General features: G+C 42.1%; 1 protein-coding gene across 1 annotated transcript in view; it reads left to right on the forward strand.

Moving 5' to 3' along the window:
* foxi4.2.L (forkhead box I4, gene 2 L homeolog) overlaps positions 1 to 1,768 on the forward strand; it is a gene marked incomplete at its 5' end in the record, with an annotated part of 3,086 nt that extends 1,318 nt beyond the window's left edge. Inside the window, 2 exon segments of the mRNA NM_001088150.1 lie at positions 685 to 1,253; positions 1,434 to 1,768. Of these exon segments, the coding sequence (NP_001081619.1) occupies positions 685 to 1,199 (515 nt within the window). The 3' untranslated portion in view covers positions 1,200 to 1,253; positions 1,434 to 1,768.
* Between the last annotated feature and the right edge of the window lie 456 nt (positions 1,769 to 2,224).

The raw sequence follows: 2,224 nt of genomic DNA on the forward strand, positions 1-2,224 counted from the left end.
ATGGAAATTGAAAAAATACTATATGGCACAGGTTAAATAGTGGATAACAGATAACACCATTATGTTCTACAGAGTTTATCTGCTGTGCAACCTGAGCCTTTTCTCCTTTGAATGGCTGCCCTCTCTGCTACACAGCAGCTTGTTTATATAAACTATAGTAGTACTTATCTGTTATCTACTATGTATCCTGTGCTTGAATGGCTGCACCCATGGCTACACAGCACCTTTTTTATATAAACTATAGTAGTACTTATCTGTTATCTACTGTGTATCCTGTGCTTGAATGGCTGCCCCCATGGCTACACAGCAGCTTATTTATATAAACTATAGTAGTGTTTCTGAAGCAAACACAGCAGTTTTACCAGAGCAGGCCAACACTGCATTACATTTTTATTACTTTTTTTTTATTATTATTGTTTTTATTATAACACTTTTATTTTTTTGATGTTACCGTTCCTTTAAATAGCATTTAAACATAGAGATGGGAGCTGCCATAATGCATGCCAACTTACTTTGTATATCACTACCCAATCCAGGTACGTTTTGTAACTAGAAGATAGACCCTTTGGACTTTGGAACATGTAGGACAAACCCCCTCGTTAGGCATTTTTGACCGTTGGGAGTTGAAGTAGCCATTGGTTTTATAGGGTATTTATATTTAATTGATTTCCTCTTTCCCTTTAGGAAAAGGAAACTACTGGACTCTGGACTCCAACTGCGAGAAGATGTTTGACAATGGCAATTTCCGCCGCAAGAGGAAGCCCAAATCCGAGTCCAACAACGCTAAAATCGCCAAGAGGGATGAGGATCACTTGAACCCAAAAGGCAAAGAAAGTCCACCCATGATTACTCCCTCCTCCTCCCCCGAGGTTCTGTCTCCCACAGGCCATAGCAAGAGCCCCTCTCCCCCAACTGTCACCTACACCCCCTGTCTGACCAACTTCATTGGCAGCATGACTGCCGTGGACTCAGCTACAATGAACAGACAGAGTCCCCTGGGGCTTCTCAATGAATTATCTCAGAGGAACATCACAGGCTTGAGCAGCTTCATTTCGGGCTCCGCAGTTGATCAGAGCTCAGAACATCAGGACAACAGTCTGTTCTACAACAGAAGCCCCTACTACACTAATCAGAAGCAGCCACACTTCCTTCAGCAGCTCCACCCACAGCAGCCCCCTTTGTACCAGGGAAGGTATTGACGTGTAGTTCTACATGACATTTGCAGACTGAGACTGGATATGATGATTGCAGGGCCCGGGACTAGTGATGGGCGAATTTGCGCGATTCGCCGCCAATGAATAAATTTGCGAAACGCCAGCGAAAATTCACGGCGTCAAAAATGGGCGCCGGCGCCGTTTCGCGAATTTTTCACCGTTTCACGAAATTCGCAAATTTTTTGGCGAAGCGAAACGGCGCAAATTCGCCCATCGCTACCCGGGACTGAAATCTCAGAATGACATTTCCCATGGGAGGAAAAAAAAAACATGAGACTACTGCAAATACCACCGTCCATAGCTGGCTGAGGATGCTGGGAATTGTAGTTCACAAGTGTAGGGTATCAGGGACGTCTGTAGCAAGAAGATTCTTTTTCTTGTTCTCAAAATGATGCAGATTTATTTTATAAGACAAAAGAAATAGCTTTTTTTTTTGCATTGTGAACGTGTAACCTGTAAATATAAATATATTGTCATTCATATGTTGTGACTTGTGTGTCACATGGTTCTTTATTTATAATATTTTTTTATAATAAAAAAAAGAAAATCATCAATTTGATATTCTTGATTGTCATTCCTGGGTAAAGTGCACCTAAAGGGGGAAGTGTCATCAGACAATGACCCAAAACTTCCTATTTATCTTTTCTACACTAGTGATGGGCGAATAAATTCACCAGGCGTGAATTCGCCGATGGGGAATAAATTCACGAAAATGCGGGGAAAATGCGCTAGTGAAAAAATTTGGGCACGCGTCAGAATAGTACCTGGTGATGGTCTGGTACATATTTTGCTGTATATTTAATTTTGGGGTATCTGTGGCTTAGCCAAGGCATTAGTGGCCATGTTTGCAAACACAGCATTTAGGTCTTGCTTTGCTGCATTCCGCTGTCATAGACTCCTTTAGGTCTGATTCTGACCTGAAAAACCTATATAGCCGATCTGCTGCAAGGAGCTGTCATTTATAGTGATGGGCGAATTGCACTAGGCATAGATTTGCGGCGAATTTTCGT

This window comes from Xenopus laevis, chromosome 1L (genome assembly GCF_017654675.1).
Source record: "Xenopus laevis strain J_2021 chromosome 1L, Xenopus_laevis_v10.1, whole genome shotgun sequence".
Lineage (NCBI taxonomy): Eukaryota > Metazoa > Chordata > Amphibia > Anura > Pipidae > Xenopus > Xenopus laevis.